Source organism: Sinocyclocheilus grahami, unplaced genomic scaffold, assembly GCF_001515645.1.
Source record: "Sinocyclocheilus grahami isolate Dianchi unplaced genomic scaffold, SAMN03320097.WGS_v1.1 scaffold64.1, whole genome shotgun sequence".
Taxonomy (NCBI): Eukaryota; Metazoa; Chordata; class Actinopteri; order Cypriniformes; family Cyprinidae; genus Sinocyclocheilus; species Sinocyclocheilus grahami.
The window spans coordinates 1,789,789-1,809,508 of record NW_015505243.1 but is presented as its reverse complement, the minus strand read 5'-3'; the positions used below and the strand labels follow the sequence as shown (position 1 = coordinate 1,809,508).

Sequence of the window (19,720 nt, the reverse complement as noted above, 5' to 3'; positions counted from 1 at the left end):
CCTTTTCTTTATGCAAATTGATTTTAGAGTGAAAAATGACATTTATCATCAGGGTCTGTGTGATGTCGGACCTTTGGGGTCCAGCAGAGGTTTTGTGCACTTGCAGAGTGTCCAGCTCCTGTACGCTGCCCCGGCTGACGGATGCGGTGGAGTTGGCGAGGCGGATGGCTCTTCTCTTGGCCCTGCGTGAGCAGCAGGACGTCGACACCCCCTGCTGGCTGGAGATGGAGGTGCTGCGACTGGTATGATAGCCCACTGACTCAGTCATACACATCTCACTGAACGTCAGCTCGTCTGTGAACTCATGATTCTGTTGGACATTACAGGAGGAAATGCTTCATGAAACGTTCTGGATCATGATCTTGAAGGAGCATGTAGGATATTCTGAATGCGAAATGTATCATAATTTGTGTCCAGTAACAGACTAAGCTGTACTTACTGTTGTCTTTTCCAGACAATGCAGCAGGTGATGGTGTTGGTGCTGAAAGGAAGATTTGTTCTTCAGACACAAAGCATTGTCACTGTCCCGATTCTGAAAGATAAAAACACCACAAGAGTTTATTTAGGATGATCCATAAAGCTCATGTCTTTAGATACCAGCAACTCACCTTAAAACTAAAGTGGACACAAATCTATTTAAAGAGACCACAACTATTTACAGCCTTCAGAGCATCAGCATGACTTCAGGTTTATTTTTGTTAAAGAACAAAAGTTCACTAAACATTTTGTTCCCTGTCATCTCCAATTTATTATGGCTGGATAAGTTATAAATAGATGGAGGGATGGATAGATAGATAGATATTGTGGACTGGGAATTAGTCATAACTCCCAGTGTAGTCAATTTTTTACCCAAATAATTAAAATAAATAAAATATAATACTGTATTTTATATAATAAGAATACATTCTGTGTGAACTTAAATGTTCAAAAGATGTTTTTTTAAAATATAGACCAAAATAAGCACTTTATGCAAAATACAGCATTTTATTTATTTACTTACTAAGGCAATTATTGTAATAATAATTAATAATAAAATAATAATGTATAATTATTAGTAGTATAATAGTATAAATATAATTATTATTATTAATCAAGATTGCCCTAGTAAGTGGCACTAAACATAATAATATTAATAATGTATTATAATGATAATGATTATTAATATTATTATATAATATTACTTTTTCAATATATATATATATATATATATATATATATATATTATACATTATATATATATATATATATAATGTATAATAAAAACAGTAATATTGTAACATATTACAATATACAATAACTGATTAAATTGTATTCTGTATTCAATTTAAATATATATAAGTATATTTACTGTCTTTTTTTAAAATAATTTCTATCAACTGAATGCATCCTTGCTAAATAAAATAATTAATTTCTTAAAGAAAAATCTTGTTGGCTACAAACTTTTGAATGGTGTATACATTCAAATTCTGTTCCTGCCAAACTTGTTGCTATGATACATTTCAGAATGTGAAATGCTGTTCTGTGTAGTTTTATCCCATAATTACTGGAAAAAATACATTATTTAACTGCTTTCAACATCGCACTGGCTCACTGAGGGTTAAAAGCGTCATTGCCCTTAAGTCACCTGTGATTTGACCTTGTTTCACCATGCAACTACCTCTCGAGACAGACCGCTGTCCTTGATGCCACGTGCACGTATCCGGTAACCTCTTTAACCTCTCGTTGTAAAACGATCACAAGTGAGGATGTCGTGTCCTGAAGAAACAAGCCTCTCAAGAAACAGTCCCAGCGTCTCCCTTTTACGCTTCCCGATACCATCTGGCCCCCGAGCACTTTGTAGCTCAAGTCAAGGTGGTTTATCGCCATTCCGGCCGCCATCTAGAAGCAGCCCATCGGAGTTCTTTAAAAGCAGCCGATCTTATCGAGAAGAGAGAGGACGGTCGTTCGGAGTGACTCTGACAGCCAGGAAGGAGCAAGAACAGCTCTGTCTGCTACGCAAGAAATGCCCCGTCAGCCGAAACCAAGGATGACTGAGGGAGCCGGGGCAGATAAGATCACCGATAACTGGAGCTAAGCACAATTAGGTTTGTTTTTGCTAAACTAAAAGTCCCAAGTACTTGGGCAACTATGGAATGACGCAGCTACACCGCCAAACACATTTGAGAAAGTTTGATCATGTAGGATGCGAGTGGGAGCAAATAGCAATTCCTCTTCTTAGATGGAAAAACTAAAACGTCTCAATCCTTTTGTGGCCCAACAGAACGGATCTGGAACTGAGACAACCAGGAACATAATACAAAGCATTTCACTCCCATATAATCCAACACGGGAACTCCATTTAAAAATGCCCCAAAGCACAAGTGTGTGAGCAAACAAATTCTAGAGAGCTGTTTCAATAAAGGATCCACTATGTTATCTTGACTCACAACAACAAGTGAGAGAGCAACATGCCGAATGCGATACGTCCTTCGGTGCGGTGTGAAATAAGAAAATTAAAGAATCTCAATGTGTCTTAATCTATTTCCGGTTTGACAGAGGAACCCAAAGTGAATCTCTCTAACACCCAATCGCAGGTACATCAGCAATAAATCCCAAATAAATACATTTCAGTCAAATCTACAGGCAGCAATACTCTCTTCCCGAACACTCCATCAAGAAAAGAGATATGCCTCCCTGCGGAGGAACCTCAGAGGGTATTAAACCATCAATCACTGACAATTCCATTGTTAAAAAAGCGCTGATAGGGACGTCACATTAACGACACAATTTTCTCAGTGGAGACAAGAGATACAGCCATTGGATGGCAAAACTACCATGATTAGCATCTATGCAGGCAGTTAAAATGCAGGATTCTAAAAGCTCCAGGGTTAGATAAGATCAAGAAATCTAGCAGGTCACTGGCTTTTACAAATCATAACACAAACTTTTTAAAAATATTTTTTTAATGATGATGACAATGCTGGAACTTTCAGGGTAGTTGCTTGGTTGTTGATAAGTGGTTGCTTACTGGTTAAAGTCAAATGGATGAGCTACATAAATACAGGATATGTTTAATACTCAATGCTATTTAAAGTTTATTATTATTATTAATAATAAAGAAAATATAATACTATATTTAGTGGTCCTTAATAATGCAAGTATAATTATGATTAATAATAATCATAATAAATTGTACTTTATTATTATTATTATATTTATAAACTTTATATGAATTATTGTTAATAATAATTATTATACCTATTAAGTAAAACTAAATAAAATACTGTATTTTGCATGAAGGGATATTTTGAATTATAATTTTATTTGAAAATCCTTTGAACATTTCAGTTCGCACATTATTATTATTATTATTGAAAATGCACTATTAAATTCAGTGCCACTTAATTTTTTATAATTTATCATTTATAACAGGTAAATCATACATAAATTACATAAACATTTGCTAATGACCTTTCATCAAAGGTCAAGACTCGCACAGACTCTTGAGTGCTGAATGACAGTGTGCAGAACACAAAAGTAAAACCTAAGTAGAAATTCAAAGCCAGAATAGGCTGAAGGGTTGAAAAAAGCCTTCGCTTGGCTTATAAATAGCACTGCAGGCCTGTTAGTAATGGCTTTATAGATCCACGCTGAAAAAAATACCCCCTCACTCGGGGATTGTAAATATTGGATTATTGTGGCTTTCACAACCTGAGAAGATTCCGGAGAACTCTACCTGCCGCATTAGTAAAGACGCAGATTGAATCTCTCTCTCTCGCTATGAATCCCTACCTGATAAGCTTTATAAGCTGTTGCATAGGGCCCCGTGGCTGCCAGGGGGCCCCATGTCAAAGTTCAGATAGTAATGCTTGGTAATGTATCAGTCGTGTGTGTTTGATAATGAGAGCTCTGGAAAGGCGCTATATAAATAAAACGTATTATTATTATTATTATTATTATTATTAAAAGAAAGTGAGCAAGATATGGGTGCATTTTGAAAATCGAAATGGCGGTTGCTGGATCGTGTCTTATTTGTTTAATTCGGCATTTTGCGAGCTCTTTGAAGACGCGCTGTGCCAATGTAACAACAGTAATGAACATGAACAGTATTGTTATCGTGGGCACTTCAAAATATGTGAATAATTCTATAGATATCTTATTATCCGAATGGTTTAGATTTTTAGAGTGCACATTCGCTTATTTTCCATCGATCAGTTAAGTTTTACAACATTGCGCGTTTGCCATGTAAAAGTGAATCAGATTTTCTCTTTGATCTGAACAAAAGCAGCAGACGGGCTGAATAAAAATGCAAGTTCATTCTTTGACAAGAGGTGGCACTTGAGGAACAGCAGAAATACAGCCATTACCATGGTTACCCCTGTACACAAAGCAGCACTGTGCCAGCTCAAATTTCTATTCCTTTTTTCCTTTTTCTTTTAATTCCCTTTGTTATCAAATAACACCAAATACTTAAATACGCCCTATTTTTATTCATACATTTTTTATACTTATACATTTTTGCATTTTAATCTGGATTAAAACAAGCCAGTCCAGAAAAGAGATTATTCTGCATTATTATTGGTAATAATAATAATAATAGCAATACTACTACTACTACTAATAATAATAATAATAAATTATTCTCTTTAATTTTCATAACCCAGGTCTTGGTTTATTAAAGCATTAATCTCACAAAAGTTTCATTTATTTTCTGAAAGCAATGGTTAAACTTTTAAATAGTTAAAAATGGTTAAAAAGTTGTTAAAAGGGTTTAATAAGTAAATAAATCTTCATATTTATATATTAAAAAATACTGAGTAGATACTGATTAAGACAATTTGGTAAATCTTTAATTAAAATATAAATTACAGCAGAAAATATAAAAATTATTCATAATATTAACAAAAACTATAATAGTAGCTCAATGATACTAAACAAAACATTGCTTTACAATAAGGTGTCAGTATAAGATGAGTACGATGGGGGGTGGTTATGTGGGGCCCTCTTTTGAAAATCTGCTTAGGGCCCCCAAAATGCTAGGGCCAGCCCTGCTTTGAATCCAGCTAATTTTCCTGCATGGTGAAGATGGATTTCATCAGTGGGAAAAGGTGTGTTGATGGAATACAGCTCTGCTTTAATCCCTGCAGTTATGATCTGATAAACTGACAGGCCACGAGTCTGCGGCAGATACGATTTCAAGACCGACACACCATAACACACTTCAAAAAATCCTGCAAGCTGTAGATCCTGCTTTCAAGAAACAGTAGAACATAAAAGAAGTTATCTAGATTAGTTATCTGACAGAAGAGGTCAACGAAAATAAATGCATACTTGAACACAAAAAAAAATATTTTGCAGAATGTTGGTAACAGTTTTGGTTCTCATTGACTTCCACTGTATGGACCAAAAATACTATGGAAGTCAATGGGAACTGAAACTGTTATCAACATTCTTCAAAAAATATATATATTTTGTGTTCAGCAGAAGGAAGAAAGTCATAAAGTTCCCTCAATGACATGAGGGTGAGTAAATGATTTTCTTTCAGCATACCCCCAAAATCTGTTGAAATAACAGCTGAATCATACTGTGATAAAGGACTTCATCAGGTAAAGCAGATCATGAAACGACCCAGGAAGGAGAACCAGGTCAAAGCTACATTTTCCTGGATCTCCAGTTCTTACGAGCCTCCAGATGGTGTAGTTATGGCATCTACCAGCAGGAGGCTAACCGAACCATGCTAACCTGAACCTGACCCCTTGAAAAAAAAAGCTTCCCGGGGGTTTTACCCCGATGTGCGTCAAGTGAACTGACTCGCCTTAAAGGGTCGCTGTAATTACTGCCGCGCCTCCCACATGTCCGGCATCACCTGCCTTTCATTCCCTGTGTTGTTAATTGCTATTTCCTCACAGCAAGGACGCGGCGCCCCGGGCATGGCCCTGAAACCACGTTTAGCTGACTCTGAATGTCAGCGGCCATATGAAAAAGCTGTTATTACAAGGCACATGTGGGACTGACGCATTCTCAGAGGCCAAATGACTGACCTTTAGACATACTGTAAAACTGTTTGATGAGATCGAAAAGACCGTATGATCGTTAATATCTCAGAAATCTGTTCTGTGCTTAGCAGCACGCTGGCAGCCAAATAATATACTGTACTTTTTATGAGCTGGTGTGCTGCGCTTTAATGACCCTTCATGTCATGCTGTGAATATGAATACTTCGATGCTGGAGCTGAGATTCTCTTGTTGCTGGGTTTGACTGTGATTTAATGTGTTGTATTAAACTTTTATAGTTTTATGCTTTTAAAATCTGAGGAATTAGATTTCTGTTGCAGTTCTGAGCTGTGAAAGTTATGCATTGTTAATGGACAAAGACATTTTGATTAATATTTTAAAGATGGCAGACTTTGGCAATTTTTACAAAGAATTCAAATTAATTTACCCTCATGTTGTTCCAAACCTATAGGACTTTTTTTTTTTCTGTGGAACACGCACAGAAAAAAACTTGGGGGAAATTTGGGGCGCAAACAACATTGGACCCCATTTACTTTCAGTGTATTGATGAAATCACACACACACACACACAGTACATTTTGTGGAAATTCGAGTGAAATCAACATAGGACCATTGTCTTTCATTGTATGGACAAAAAAAAATCCAAATATCTTCTTTTGTCTTCCACTGAAAGGCATACAGGTTTGGATCAACATGAGCGTGAGTAAACAAACTGTCTCTTTGAGTATCTATTGAACAAAATGTGTGCATTTAAGACGAACAGCTTCACCAACTTAGCCAGAAATGTGCATTAATTATTTTGATGGTTTTCATTCTTAAATTTGCTGTCAAGCGAGATGCTCATGTTAGCCTTTAAACAGAAAACCATCTTATTATGGCAGATCCAATTTCAAAAATTTCTGCTGGAGAATCATTGCAGCATCTATTACACTCTCTGTAAGCAGACACAGTACTAACTGTAGTTGAGAGAACACTTAACACCCCGGGCATGGCCCTGAAACCACGTTTAGCTGACTCTGAATGTCAGCGGCCATATGAAAAAGCTGTTATTACAAGGCACATGTGGGACTGACGCATTCTCAGAGGCCAAATGACTGACCTTTAGACATACTGTAAAACTGTTTGATGAGATCGAAAAGACCGTATGATCGTTAATATCTCAGAAATCTGTTCTGTGCTTAGCAGCACGCTGGCAGCCAAATAATATACTGTACTTTTTACGAGCTGGTGTGCTGCGCTTTAATGACCCTTCATGTCATGCTGTGAATATGAATACTTCGATGCTGGAGCTGAGATTCTCTTGTTGCTGGGTTTGACTGTGATTTAATGTGTTGTATTAAACTTTTATAGTTTTATGCTTTTAAAATCTGAGGAATTAGATTTCTGTTGCAGTTCTGAGCTGTGAAAGTTATGCATTGTTAATGGACAAAGACATTTTGATTAATATTTTAAAGATGGCAGACTTTGGCAATTTTTATAAAGAATTCAAATTAATTTACCCTCATGTTGTTCCAAACCTATAGGACTTTTTTTTTTTCTGTGGAACACGCACAGAAAAAAACTTGGGGGAAATTTGGGGCGCAAACAACATTGGACCCCATTCACTTTCAGTGTATTGATGAAATCACACACACACACACACACAGTACATTTTGTGGAAATTCGAGTGAAATCAACATAGGACCATTGTCTTTCATTGTATGGACAAAAAAAAAATCCAAATATCTTCTTTTGTCTTCCACTGAAAGGCATACAGGTTTGGATCAACATGAGCGTGAGTAAACAAACTGTCTCTTTGAGTATCTATTGAACAAAATGTGTGCATTTAAGACGAACAGCTTCACCAACTTAGCCAGAAATGTGCATTAATTACTTTGATGGTTTTCATTCTTAAATTTGCTGTCAAGCGAGATGCTCATGTTAGCCTTTAAACAGAAAACCATCTTATTATGGCAGATCCAATTTCAAAAATTTCTGCTGGAGAATCATTGCAGCATCTATTACACTCTCTGTAAGCAGACACAGTACTAACTGTAGTTGAGAGAACACTTAACAATTCCTTCTCAACAATACGACTTCCCAGAATACACACAAATATTACTGTCTATTTATCCCTAGACTCACATAGTCAGATGTTTAATGTCTGTGCTGAAATATTCCCCTTATGATACAAAGCGTCTCGGTTACGTATGTAACCCTCGTTCCCTGAAGGAGGGAACGGAGACGTCACGTCGGTGACCGACGAATTGGGATCTGGCTTAGAGAGACCAATCCACTTCCGAGTGTAAACTAAACGAGCCAATTCACATTGGCATGCGATAATTGCATCCAGCTGCCACTGATCACAGCATGAGCATAAAAAGGCAGCCGGTGCAACGCATACCAGCTTTTTGCTGAGGAGCCGAGCCGGTGACCCGGCCGCTCAGTGGTGGTACAGCAGGCATGGCGACGGGACGTGACGTCTCCGTTCCCTTCTTCAGGGAACGAGGGTCACATGCGTAACCGAGACGTTCCCTTCCAGTCGGTCACTCTCGACGTCACGTTGGTGACAGACAAATTGGGATCCCAACCAAAGCGCCATGGATGCTGCCCCTTCCAGTGTCCTTTTTGGTGTAGGCCGGGGCTCGCAACAAGAGAACCAGTCACTATTGTCATAGCACTTGGAACAGGAATGTTGCGGAAGCCCCATCCTTCCCGAAGGAGGTTTCGGAAACACTTACACATATGAACATCCGTTTAGGTGCTTACAGAAGATTAGAGGTGATTGTAACCCTCTTGCAAATGGCAGAAGTCTGCCGGGGAAACACGGGCTCTGGGGCTATACCGTGAACTTTACACATATGGGATCAATTTAGTCTCTACATATGGAACCCAGCTCTCTACCGGTTCTCAAGGATTCATCGAGTGAAGGCCTGGCGCCGGACGTTCCGTCACGTCTGGCTGCCGAGGGGATGGAGGAGCTCAACAGGGTCTACAGTACGGACACTCTGGAGCAGTTTTAGCAAGCGACACTAAACCGGGGCCTCTCAGTGCCTCTACCCGTTTGAGGTGAGAACACAGGAGGATACCCACTCCACACGAAGGCTATAGAATCTAGCGAACGTGTTGGGGGTCGCCCAGCCCGCAGCTCTACAAATATCTGTCAGCAAGGTGCCACAAGCCAGCGCCCAGGAGGATACAACACTTCTAGTAGAGTGAGCTCGCAACCTGAGTGGGCAGGGCACACCCTGTGACTGATAAGCCAGGGTGATGGCATTCACAATCCAGTGGGCCATCCTCTGCTTAGAGACGGCCTTCCCCTTCTGCCGTCCTCCATAACAGACAAAGAGCTGGTCTGAGGTCCTAAAGCTGTGTGTCCGGTCTACGTAGCATCTCAAGACTCGGACGGGACAAAGCAAAGCTAGGGCTGAGTCTGCCTCCTCCAGGTGCAGCGCTTGCAGGCTCACCACGTGATCCCTGAAGGTAGTAGTGGGAACCTTGGGCACATAGCTGGGCCGGGGCCTAAGGATTACCTGGGAGTCAGCCGGCACAAACTCTAGGCACGAATTGTCGACCGAAAATGCGTGCAGGTCCCCTACACTCTTGATGGACGCCAGTGCAAGCAGGAGCAGAGTTTTCATTGAAAGAAACTTTAGCTCAACTGACTACAAAGGCTCAAATGTGCCCTGCTGTAGTGTTTTAAGCACCAGAGACAGGTCCTAAGAGGGTATGGAGGGGGGCCGTGGAGGATTTAGCCTTCTCGCCCCACTAAGGAACCTGATGATCAGGTCATGCTTCCCCACCGACTTCCCTTCCACGGAGTTGTGGTTGGCAGCAATCGCAGCCATGTAGACTTTAAGGGTGGAGGGAGACAGCCTTCGCTCCAACCCTTGCTGCAAAAAGGAAAGCACGACTAGGTTGAGCAGACCCGGAATGGGAATGGCATGAAGTGACCTCAGAGCCTTCCGACTCCAAAGGAGGAGGTGGCGGCCGAGTTTCGACATACGACGGGAGCGTACACCACCTTGTCGGTTGATGTACGCAACGGTCGCTGACATAGACTTTAAGGGTGGAGGGAGACAGCCTTCGCTCCAACCCTTTCTGCAAAAAGGAAAGCACGACTAGGTTGAGCAGACCCGGAATGGGAATGGCATGAAGTGACCTCAGAGCCTTCCGACTCCAAAGGAGGAGGTGGCGGCCGAGTTGCGACATACGACGGGAGCGTACACCACCTTGTCGGTTGATGTACGCAACAGTCGCCGTGTTGTCCGTTCAGACCAGCACGTGCTTGCCTCATAAGTGCCCTTTAAGACGGTTCAAGTGACGGTGCAATTGATATGCCAGTGCAGTTGGGGGCCCGTCCACACCCCCGACACTGCGTGCCCATTATACGTGGCCCCCCAGCCGGTGATGGAGGCATCCATGTAAACCCTAGCATGCCTGGAGACCTGTTCTAGGGGCACTCCTGCCCGGAGGAACGTAAGGCGGGAGCGTAGCTCGTCGGCCATACGGTTGAGCAGACCCGGAATGTGAATGGCACGAAGTGACCTCAGCACCTTCTGACATGCGAGTTGCAACATGCGACGGGAGTGCAGACCACCTTGTCGGTTGATGTATGCAACGGTCGCCGTGTTGTCCGTTCAGACCAGCACGTGCTTGCCTCATAAGTGCCCTTTAAGACGGTTCAAGTGACGGTGCAATTGATATGCCAGTGCAGTTGGGGGCCCGTCCACACCCCCGACACTGCGTGCCCATTATACGTGGCCCCCCAGCCGGTGGTGGAGGCATCCATGTAAACCCTAGCATGCCTGGAGACCTGTTCTAGGGGCACTTCTGCCCGGAGGAACGTAAGGTCTGACCACGGGGTGAAAGTTTGGCAACAAGCCGGTGTAACTTTGACCCAGTGAGTGCCACGCTGCCACGCCCACCTCAAGACTCGGCCATGAAGCCAGTGCTGAAGCAATCCGTCGTCTTTACAAAGACGTACACGTGTAGGTGCTGAGACACACAGGGGAGATGGCTGCTTGCAGCACAACAAGGGGTAGTGCAGCCTGAAGTGTGCAACCCACTCTACACAGGAACGACCACCGCTGAAGCGCCGTCTGCCAACACAAGAAGCTCCCTAGTGCGCGCTAAACTCGTCACACACGAAGCAGTTGGTATGAGCAGAACAATGTTGTTGCTCAGCTCCGAAGCGAAAAGCTGGTATGCGTTGCTCCGACTGCCTTTTTATGCTCACGCTGTGATCAGCGGCAGCTGGATGCAATTATCGCATGCCAATGTGCATTGGCTCGTTTAGTTTACACTCTAAGTGGATTGGTCTCTCTAAGCGAGATCCCAATTCGTCGGTCACCGACGTGATGTCGAGAGTGACCGACTGAAAGGGAACTCTGTGTATCTTTTATAGATTTGATGTCAGGCAAACTTTGTCAAATCCTGTGAAGCAGTCTGGGAGACTGATAAAGACTTCAGTTCTACAGATAATTTAAATGTATAGTTAGTTAAATATAGTTACAAATATAGTTCACACCAAAATGAAAGTTATGTCATTTACTCACCCTCACATTACCAAACTTGTATGATTTTCTTTCTTATAATGAACATAAAAAGAGAAATTGTGAAGAATGTTCAACAAGGGATGAGTGCTCAAAAAAGGACAAAAAAGCATAAAAGTATCATAAAAGTAGTCCATATAATTTGTGCATTGATATGCAAGTTATATGATAGCTTTGTGTTTTGAAACAGACTGAAATTTTATTCTAACTTGGTCTGTTTATTTATATATAAATTTGCTTTAATGATGCACAACAGACAGATTTTGATTTTACTGTGGTTCAGAATCAGAAAGATGCATTAAAAAAAAGAAATTAATAGTTGTATTCAGCAAGAATGCATTAAATTAATCAAAACTGGCATTTATAATGTTACACAAGAAACATTTCTGTTTCAAATAAATGCTGTTCTTTTGAAATTTCTATTAATTAAAGAATATATATGTATATATTTCCACAAAAATATCAAGCATTACAACTGCTTTCAACATTGATAATAATAATACATATTTCTTGAGCATCAAACTTATTTTAAATTGTAATGTTTTTTTTCAAAACAGTATAATTTTCTATCAAATACATGCAGCTTTAGTGAGCATAACAGAACTTTTAGAAGCATTAGAACATCTTACTGGCCCAGTCTTTTAAATGAGATCAGAATCAGAAAGATGCATTAAAAAAAAGAAATTAATAGTTGTATTCAGCAAGAATGCATTAAATTAATCAAAACTGGCATTTATAATGTTACACAAGAAACATTTCTGTTTCAAATAAATGCTGTTCTTTTGAAATTTCTATTAATTAAAGAATATATATGTATATATTTCCACAAAAATATCAAGCATTACAACTGCTTTCAACATTGATAATAATAATACATATTTCTTGAGCATCAAACTTATTTTAAATTGTAATGTTTTTTTTTCAAAACAGTATAATTTTCTATCAAATACATGCAGCTTTAGTGAGCATAACAGAACTTTTAGAAGCATTAGAACATCTTACTGGCCCAGTCTTTTAAATGATCATTTACAGCACATGAAGTTTGTATATGCACAGATGAGATTTTAAAAGTTAAAAATGACTTAATTTTTTTGTGTGTTCACAAAGCCACAGGTTGCACGGACTACTTTTATGGTGGTTTGGGCTCTTTGGAGCATGACAGACCATAATCACTGCTGTCCTTCCCCTTTTGTTTTGAAGCAAGAAAGTCATACGGGTCTGGGGCAACATAAGGGTGAGTTCACGGTCATTTTTAGAATCAATTTTTAATAGAAACACATGTCTTTAATGAAAAACAAAACTACTCATGAAAAAGTCTCACATGAAATCCTCCTTCTTCTTTGTATTGTAGGAAGGCGTTGGTGGTTCCCTTCTTGGCCAAGCGAATCCTTGCAAGACGGACTTTCTGTAAAACAGAAGATAATTTATTTGAATCGAGCCTGTCAGCGACTCAGAGTAGTAATGATACCAGTGATGCTGTTTAATTACATCAAGGATTGTTTAATGCTATTTTTGGCCTTTTGGTTACTATTGCAAAGAAAACACAGAAAAGGGATATTTAATTGGTTAAACTCACCACAGTTCATTGCATCAAAAACACAGGCTTAATCTTTAGCAGACAACCCACATTTATTATAAATGACAAATGGAAATATTAACAATCAAATGTGTTTTTTTTTACTGGAATTAAAGTAGAACATAGTCAGATTAGTAGTGTTTGTAGGCTTTTGCAAAAATTATTTTTCTGCACACACACACACATATACTGTATATGTGTGGGTGGGTGGGTGTGTGTGTGTGCGCATTTTTGTGACAAATGAAGACATACATTTGTATAATGACATAACGCTATATTTAGCGCTGCTTCATCATAGTTCCTGGTAGAGCCCTGCACAGGCCTCAAATACAGTGAGCTGATAGCCTATGTAAGCCTTCTGAAATCATCACGACTTGTCTAAAATAAAATCTATAGATAGGAAACAGTTCAAACATATAAGAATGTTTAAACGTTAAACCTAGATAAATGTGTGCTGTATCCAATAGTTTGTGCGGAGAGTGCATGCTAAAGCGCGCTTTGCAGGACATGGAGGCGCCAGCGCGATCACTTGCATTTCTTTCAGTGGATACGACATGATTTTTGCTCATAAAGGTAAGAGTACTACATCATTCGGAACTGTAAAGGGTCTACTTTTATTTGTGTGCACTCACAATATCAACAAAATGTTGTGCTTCTATAAAATAAAGAAAAACATGATGCGCTTTCTGTCGTCTCGTCTTGAACAGGAGCGCTTCACAAAAATGAACTGAAACTCAGCAAATAGATGCCTCACAGACATGATAAATATATCTATAGAAAACTCAAAAAAACAAAAACTCTTTTATTATAATCATAATCCGTAAAGATGCACTTCTCTCTAAAGACGCATCTAATGAGGAGATGGCGAGTCAGGATCGACAACTTCATCCTTGCGACACCGACTCAGAAAACACTATATATTAGTAAATAATTCAAATATCTCCTAACTATTTCCCCCTGACACAATCATGGTAATTACTTTTGCTGGGACTTTGCAGCAAGCTTTAGCCTATTGCATCCATTTGAATGCAGATCTCTTCAGCTGCACTGACGGCATGCATGCTGCTGCTGGCGGGACAATAAACACCGTTGAGCCGCTCTAGACAGTCTCGGTAGCACGGTCTCGTGTTGTTTCCACCAGCGCAGCTATTTTTTTTTCATCACTAATTGATGAATGTCTAAAATATAAAAATAAGGAGAAGCCTAAAACAGGCCTGAGGCCCGGCCCGCGGTCTATGACGTGAAAATTGGCCAGAAGCCCAGCCCGAGGGGCGTAAAAAAGTCGGGGCCCGGGCTGAAATGAAGGCTTAACTATTACTTACGGTGGGTTTTTGTTAAATGTGAGCCAAAATCATCACAATTAAAATAATTTTAATTCTTGATGTGTGCATTGAATTTATTTAATACACGAGTTTCACAATTTGAGTTGAATTACTGAAATAAATGAACTTTTCCATGACATTCTAATTTATTGAGATGCACCTGTATTACTTATGACTTATTTACATATGTAACTTGAAATAATCCAAAAGTAATCAGATTACATTACTTTTATATTGTGATACTTGGATTACGTTACTGAATACTTTTTTAATGAAGTAATTTGTAACTGTAACGGAATTTTAAAAGTAACCCTCCTAGCCCTGGTGTGTGTGTCCTACTGTTTCACATATATTTCTTTTGAAACAGCAGGATTTATTTTTAGGGTTAGGGTTTTTATTATTATTTAGCACAGACTGAAAATTAGACACTTTGTGATTTTTTTGTCAGAGAAAGAATGTAGTTATTTAGTTTAATCATTTAATTTTTCCGTCATTAACTGAAAGAGATGGCTCAAATTTACTTAGTAAATAATAAACCTTTTATATATTAAATATTTGAATATTTGCATAAAATATTTTCATATATTTTTTTCATTTGAAAAATGTTATACTAAAACATTTTGTTTTAATTTGTTTTTATTTGTTTTCTTTAATTATATATTTTCTTTTGATTGTTATATTTGTTATATATATATATATATATAATTCTCTTTAAATGCCATAAATAATACAATTATAATATGTGTATAATATATATTATAGTATGTATTATAATATATACAATACAAAAAAAACAAATACATTTGCTTTACAACATTTTATTATTTTGAAAATATGAACATATTTAATCCAAATATTTTAAATGGTTGAGACCATTTCACTTAATGACTGAAAAATGTAATGACTAAACTAAATTACTACATTCTTTCTTGGACAAAAACATTTCACAAAGTGTCTCATTTTCAGGCTGTGCTAAATAAAATTTAAAACCTTAACCCTTAAATTAAAAAGGTTAACAGGTTAAAACAAAGCATCCAATCAAGTAATTCTTGTCGTTTGAAATAATGGTGGTTCATATAAAATTATCTAGAGAAATAAGTGTTAATGATAAATCCCCGGTGACGTTTGTACTGGCTACTGTATACAGGCCCCCAGGGCACCATAAAACATGTATAAAAGAATTTGGTGATTTTTTTTATCTGAGTTAGTGCTGGCTGCAGATAAGGTCTTAATTTTTTTGTGATTTTAATATCCATGTTGATAATGAAAAAGCATTCCCAATGATGCATTGGGATCAGCATTCATAGACATTCTGAACTCTAATGGGGTTAGACAACACGTGTCAGGACCTACTCATTGTCGTAATCATACTTTAGATTTAATACTGTCACATGGAATTGATGCTAATGAATGACACTGAAATTCTGCAGCTGAGTGATGATATCTCGGATCATTATCTAGTCTTGTGTATACTCCATATTGCTAAAGCTGCAAACTCAACTTACAATTACAAATATGGTAGAACCATCACATCTACAACAAAAGACTGCTTTGTAAATAATCTTCCTGACTTGTCTCAATTCCTCAGCAAATCGAATAGATCAGAAAAACTTTGTGCAACAGAAACTATTGACTTTCTCTTTTCTAGCACTTTAGATATGGTTGCTCCATTACGCTTAAAGAAGATTAAGGAAAACAGTCCGACACTGTGGTATAACGAGCACACTAGCACCTTAAAGAGAGCAGCAGCTCGGAGAATGGAGCGCAGCTGGAAGAAAACAAAACATAAAAAGTATTTTGTATTGCATGGAGGGAAAGTACTTCTACTTATAGAAAAGCTCTAAAAACTGTTAGATCTGCTTACTTTTTGTCTCTTTTAGGAGAAAACAAACACAAACCCAGACATTTACTCAATAAAGTGACTAAATTAACAAAAAATAAAGCATCAACAGGGGCAAACATTTCCCAACAGCACAGCAGTAATGACTTTATGAACTTCTTTACTTCCAAGATTGATAATATTAGAGGCAAAATTCTAACCATGCAGCCGGCTGTGCTAAATAAAATTTAAAACCTTAACCCTTAAATTAAAAAGGTTAACAGGTTAAAACAAAGCATCCAATCAAGTAATTCTTGTCGTTTGAAATAATGGTGGTTCATATAAAATTATCTAGAGAAATAAGTGTTAATGATAAATCCCCGGTGACGTTTGTACTGGCTACTGTATACAGGCCCCCAGGGCACCATAAAACATGTATAAAAGAATTTGGTGATTTTTTTTATCTGAGTTAGTGCTGGCTGCAGATAAGGTCTTAATTTTTTTGTGATTTTAATATCCATGTTGATAATGAAAAAGCATTCCCAATGATGCATTGGGATCAGCATTCATAGACATTCTGAACTCTAATGGGGTTAGACAACACGTGTCAGGACCTACTCATTGTCGTAATCATACTTTAGATTTAATACTGTCACATGGAATTGATGCTAATGAATGACACTGAAATTCTGCAGCTGAGTGATGATATCTCGGATCATTATCTAGTCTTGTGTATACTCCATATTGCTAAAGCTGCAAACTCAACTTACAATTACAAATATGGTAGAACCATCACATCTACAACAAAAGACTGCTTTGTAAATAATCTTCCTGACTTGTCTCAATTCCTCAGCAAATCGAATAGATCAGAAAAACTTTGTGCAACAGAAACTATTGACTTTCTCTTTTCTAGCACTTTAGATATGGTTGCTCCATTACGCTTAAAGAAGATTAAGGAAAACAGTCCGACACTGTGGTATAACGAGCACACTAGCACCTTAAAGAGAGCAGCAGCTCGGAGAATGGAGCGCAGCTGGAAGAAAACAAAACATAAAAAGTATTTTGTATTGCATGGAGGGAAAGTACTTCTACTTATAGAAAAGCTCTAAAAACTGTTAGATCTGCTTACTTTTTGTCTCTTTTAGGAGAAAACAAACACAAACCCAGACATTTACTCAATAAAGTGACTAAATTAACAAAAAATAAAGCATCAACAGGGGCAAACATTTCCCAACAGCACAGCAGTAATGACTTTATGAACTTCTTTACTTCCAAGATTGATAATATTAGAGGCAAAATTCTAACCATGCAGCCGTCAGCTACAGTATCGCATCAGACAGTGCACTATAGATCCCCTGAGTAACAATTCCACTCATTCTCTGCTATACAGGAGAGGACGAATTGTATAAACTTGTCAAATCATCAAAACCAACAACTTGTATGTTAGACCCTATTCCATCTAAGCCACTAAAAGAGGATCTTCCAGAAGTCATAGATCCTCTTCTGAATATTATTAATTTGTCAAGGTCATTAGGATATGTCCCAAAATCCTTCAAACTGGCTGTTATTAAGCCTCTCATTAAAAAAAACACAACTTGATCCTAGAAAATGTGTTAATTACAGACCGATCTCAAATCTCCCTTTTCTGTCAAAAATACTAGAAAAGGCAGCATCCTCTCAGCTATGTTCCTTCTTTAATGAGAAATGGTATCTGTGAGGATTTCCAGTCAGGATTTAGACCGTATCATAGTACTGAGACTGCTCTCATCAGAGTTATAAATGACCTGCTCTTATCATCCGACCGTGGTTGTATTTCTCTATTAGTGCTACTGGATCTCAGAGCTGCATTTGACACTATCGACCACAACATTCTTTTGAGTAGACTAAAAAACTATGTTGGTATTGGCATGGTTCAAATCTTACTTATCTGACCATCATCAATTTGTAGCAGTGAATGAAGAGGTATCATATCAATCACAAGTACAGTATGGAGTACCACAAGGCTCAGTACTAGGACCACTACTTTTCACGCTTTACATGTTACCCTTGGGAGATATCATCAGGAAACATGGTGTTAGCTTTCACTGTTATGCTGATGATACTCAGCTCTATGTTTCTTCGCAGCCCACTGATACATACCTATTCGCAAAACTAATGGAATGTATAGTTGATATAAAAAACTGGATGACTACTAATTTCCTAATGCTAAATTCTAAAAAAAAACAAAAAAAAACAGTGGTGTTAATTATTGGACCAAAAACCTCTGCATGTAATAACCTAGAACACTGTCTAACACTTGATGGCTGCTCTGTCAATTCTTCATCATCAGATAGGAAACTAGGTGTGCTATTTGATAGCAATCTTTCCTTTGAAAACCATGTTTCTAGCATTTGTAAAGCCGCATTTTTCCATCTTAAAAATATATAATTACGACCTATGCTGTCAATGTCCAATGCAGAAACTTTAATTTATGCGTTCATGACCTAAAGGTTAGATTATTGTAATGTTTTATTGGGTGGTTGCTCTGCATGCTTAATAAACAAACTCCAGCTGGTACAAAATGCAGAAGCTAGAGTTCTAACTAGAACCAGGAAGTATGACCTTATTAGCCTAGTTCTGTCAACTCTGCACTGGTTCCCTATTGAACATCGGAAATATTTTAAAATCTTGCTAATTACTTATAAAGCCCTGAATGGTTTAGCTCCTCAGTACTTGAGCAAGTTCATAAACATTATAGCCCTTCAAGTCTACTGCGTTCTCCAAACCCTGGCCATTCGATAATACCTAGAATATCAAAATCAACTGCGGGCAGCAGATCCTATTCATATTTAGCGCCCAAACTCTGGAACAATCTACCTAGTGTTGTTCGGGAGGCAGACACACTCTGTCAATTTAAATCTAGATTAAAGACCCATCTCTTTAACCTGGCTTACACATAACACACTATCACATTTCAATAATTCAAATATGTTAAAAGATTGTTATCTGCATTAATTAGGTCAACCGGAACCAGGAACACTTCCCATAACACCCGATGTACTCGTTACATCGTAAGAAGAATGGCATCTATGCTAATCAGGACAAGACCACAGGAACCAGACAAGTCCTCTACTTAATATGACTTGTATTGTAGCCTGGAATTAAACCACACCATCCTGGTTTTGTCTGTTGGAAGAGATCTGAACTGGATGATGACATCACTGAATCATCAATTAACTGACTTTAACTGAAAAATTGACTGTTTTGTTATTGTCCTCTTGCATTATTGACAAACTATTTTCCTGTTTGACACTGTAAAGCTGCTTTGACACAATCTGTATTGTTTAAAGTGCTAAATAAATAAAGGTGACTTGACTTGACTATAGATTTGCCATGACATCCAACTCTTTGATATATTTCTAATAGAAAAACTTATTTGGCAAAGACTTATTTGTGGATTAACTAAAACCAGAAGAATACCCAGAACAAATCTAGAC

General features: G+C 38.3%; 1 protein-coding gene across 1 annotated transcript in view; it reads right to left on the bottom strand.

Moving 5' to 3' along the window:
- Positions 1-19,720, bottom strand: part of LOC107584898 (potassium voltage-gated channel subfamily D member 1-like) — a 76,735-nt gene that overhangs the window by 2,612 nt on the left and 54,403 nt on the right. The window contains exons 3-5 of the mRNA XM_016271668.1: positions 12,849-12,932; positions 440-532; positions 72-310 (exon numbers count right to left, since the gene is read on the bottom strand). Of these exons, the coding sequence (XP_016127154.1) occupies positions 72-310; positions 440-532; positions 12,849-12,932 (416 nt within the window). The remainder of the gene's footprint in view (positions 1-71; positions 311-439; positions 533-12,848; positions 12,933-19,720) is intronic.